At 45.2% G+C, this 2,616-nt stretch overlaps 1 protein-coding gene across 1 annotated transcript in view; it reads left to right on the top strand.

Annotated features, from left to right (window-relative positions):
• TAF1 (TATA-box binding protein associated factor 1) overlaps positions 1–2,214 on the top strand; it is an 83,063-nt gene extending 80,849 nt beyond the window's left edge. Inside the window, exon 40 of the mRNA XM_019521235.1 lies at positions 1,535–2,214. Within this exon, the coding sequence (XP_019376780.1) occupies positions 1,535–1,757 (223 nt within the window). The 3' untranslated portion in view covers positions 1,758–2,214. The remainder of the gene's footprint in view (positions 1–1,534) is intronic.
• Positions 2,215–2,616: the final 402 nt, after the last annotated feature.

The following is a 2,616-nucleotide window of genomic DNA, read 5'->3' as shown; positions in this document are numbered from 1 at the left end:
TCCTGGGGCCTTCTTTCTACTCCCTATGTATTTAAAAAATATTCCAATCATAAAATCATAGAGCTAAATTGTTCCTCTTTGTTACTTTTTTTAAGGCAGTGGTTCTCAACCTCTTTTGGACCAGGGCCCATTTGTAAACATCCATGGCCAGTCTGGACCCAGTGCCCCTCACTCCTATCCACCCCCCCCCAAATGCGTGGGATGCGTGGAGGGCCCCAACCAGTCCCTTGCAGGCTGGAACTCTGCCAGCCTGCAAAGGAAAAGCCATGGTTTCCCATCTTTTTTCCCCTTTAAAGGAGAATCCATTTTTCAAGTTGGTTGATTCTTTTTTAAAGTTTGTTCATGACCCTTTCATAGATTCTTGCGACCCACTTTTGGGTCGTGACCCACAGGTTGAGAAACACTGTTCTAAGGCACGTACCCTCTGCCCCTACTAGGAGAGCAGTGTAGAGAAGACCAGATCAAAGTTACTCTTTTATTAATATAATTTGAAGAATAATTTGAATTTAATGTTCTTGTTGCCGTGAATTGAAAAAACCCCAAACCCCACTAATTACATAGAAAAGAAAAATGTGGTAACTCAAGGTCCAATGATTCGTAGCTTTAACACACTACTTTTGTGGACCACCTGGCCTCTGCCAGATGTGCAGGTAAAGGTGCAGTAGGATCCGGTGCACAATCCACACAATTGCGCTTCCTGCTATGCCACACATGCCATCACACCTTATTGCTGATTCAGGGGGAGCCCAGGATCATGATCCCAGGCTCTCCCTGCCCCGGCAAGTAGCAAGTGTAATGTGTGGCAAGGGCCTCTGTTAAAGAGCAGAAAACTCACTTGTGGACAGTCTTAGACTATATTAAATGCTATTATTGTGGAAAGAGTTGATGTTTAGGAGATGAATTTTAGGTCCTCAGATTCTGTTTAACTTAATGCTTTTTCCCTTTTAAAGGACAAACAGATAAAGGCAATATGAATGTCAAAAGATAGGAAGTGTACACAGTGCATCTTTTGATAGCAATTCATTTGCCTGAAAACCGGACACATGGTGTATAGAAGATTGCCCCTTGTAGACCCCATATTTTGTCTTGGCCTGGCTTTGTTCTAGCCCAGCAGTCAGCAAACTTTTTAAGCTTCAGGCTGAAATGACCCAGCTTGGGTGGGTGCTAGAAGCAGTAACAGTGGTTGGATCTGCTTCCAAATACCACCAAAGCCCCACATCCATGGGCCAGATCAAGTGGTTTCACAGGCTGGGCCCAGCCCAGGGGCTGTAGGTTGCTGCTCCTTCCTCTAGCTGTTCTGTGGAGTTGTGAGGCTGGATGCTCTTTTTCCCATCATACTATTCAGGGAGCAGGAAGGGAAGGGATTCCTAGAGAGCAAAAGTTCTTACACTGGGAATTTTTTTTACTAGTAGAGAAAATGAGACATGCTCTTGTATGAGCATTTTTGCCTTCATCGTTGGGGACCACGGAAGAGTGTTAGTGTAAATGAACAGTCAGAAACGTTACTGTAGTAAGATTTCATTTTTTCTTTCAGTTATGGCAGCTATGAGGAACCAGATCCAAAGTCTAACACACGAGATACCAGTTTTAGCAGCATTGGAGGGTATGAAGTCTCAGAAGAGGAGGAAGAAGAGGAGGAGGAAGAACAGCGTTGTGGGCCCAGTGTGCTAAGCCAGGTTCATCTGTCTGAGGATGAGGAGGACAGTGAGGAATTTCATTCCATTGCAGGAGACAGTGACCTGGACTCAGATGAATAAGCTTCCCAGACATCCTCTGTTGCTAAAGGATGTATGCACTCATGGTTCACAGGTGTCCTGTGTGCCCTTTCAGACTCGTGGACAATGCAGTATGGGATGCTCATTTGAAGCACCTGTTTTTTCTTGGATAGAACTTCTATTTTAATGAGAAGTCTGTTTACTATTGTACATTATCTTATGCATTCATCTAAACTGTGAATGACAAACTTTGGAAAAAGTCCCTTCCTGACATCGCAGAACGGCTGTGGTGGTCGTCTGTTACTGGAGTCAGCTCAAGTTTCCGGTGTTCTGGCTTGTGCCTCCTTGTTCTTTCCAGAGATGAAATATCCTTACAAAAATTAACAAGGTGGAAATTTAGTTTTTGGTGCGGTTTGTTTAATCAGCCTTTACACATCTGTCAAAAAATAAATGTCTGAAAGTATCCTCTAAAAGAAATCTGAGTAAATTTTTGTTAAAACAAAATACATGCATGGCCCGCGTATCTTTTAGAATTGTTGCCATGCTCCCGAGAGAGAACGAGCAGTGAGCTGCGTGCCCTGCCTGGGCTCAGGGTCTCTCCAGAGCCATGTTTTTCTCGAGTGTTGTAGGTTAGATCAGGTCTTTTCTGAACTTTCTCACTCGAGTGGTTGCTATGCCTGGACTTCCTTAACTGCCGTCCTTCGTCTTCCTCCATGAAGAGGAGATGCTCCCTGCAGGGGGGTTGCAAAGCCGCTGGAGGAGCCGGACTGCTGGGGCAAGGCGCAATTGGCTCCAGTGGCAGAAGGGAAGTTGAAGTTGGACATTAGGAAAAACTTCCTTGCCAGGAGAGGGGTGAAGCAGTGGGCCAGATCAGCCAGAGAGGGGGTGGGGTCTCCATCTT

This window comes from Gavialis gangeticus, unplaced genomic scaffold (genome assembly GCF_001723915.1).
Source record: "Gavialis gangeticus isolate Ggan-Ray unplaced genomic scaffold, GavGan_comp1, whole genome shotgun sequence".
In the NCBI taxonomy this organism is placed as follows: domain Eukaryota; kingdom Metazoa; phylum Chordata; order Crocodylia; family Gavialidae; genus Gavialis; species Gavialis gangeticus.
The sequence above is the reverse complement of the archived record's forward strand: the minus strand, read 5'-3'. Positions and strand labels throughout refer to the sequence as shown.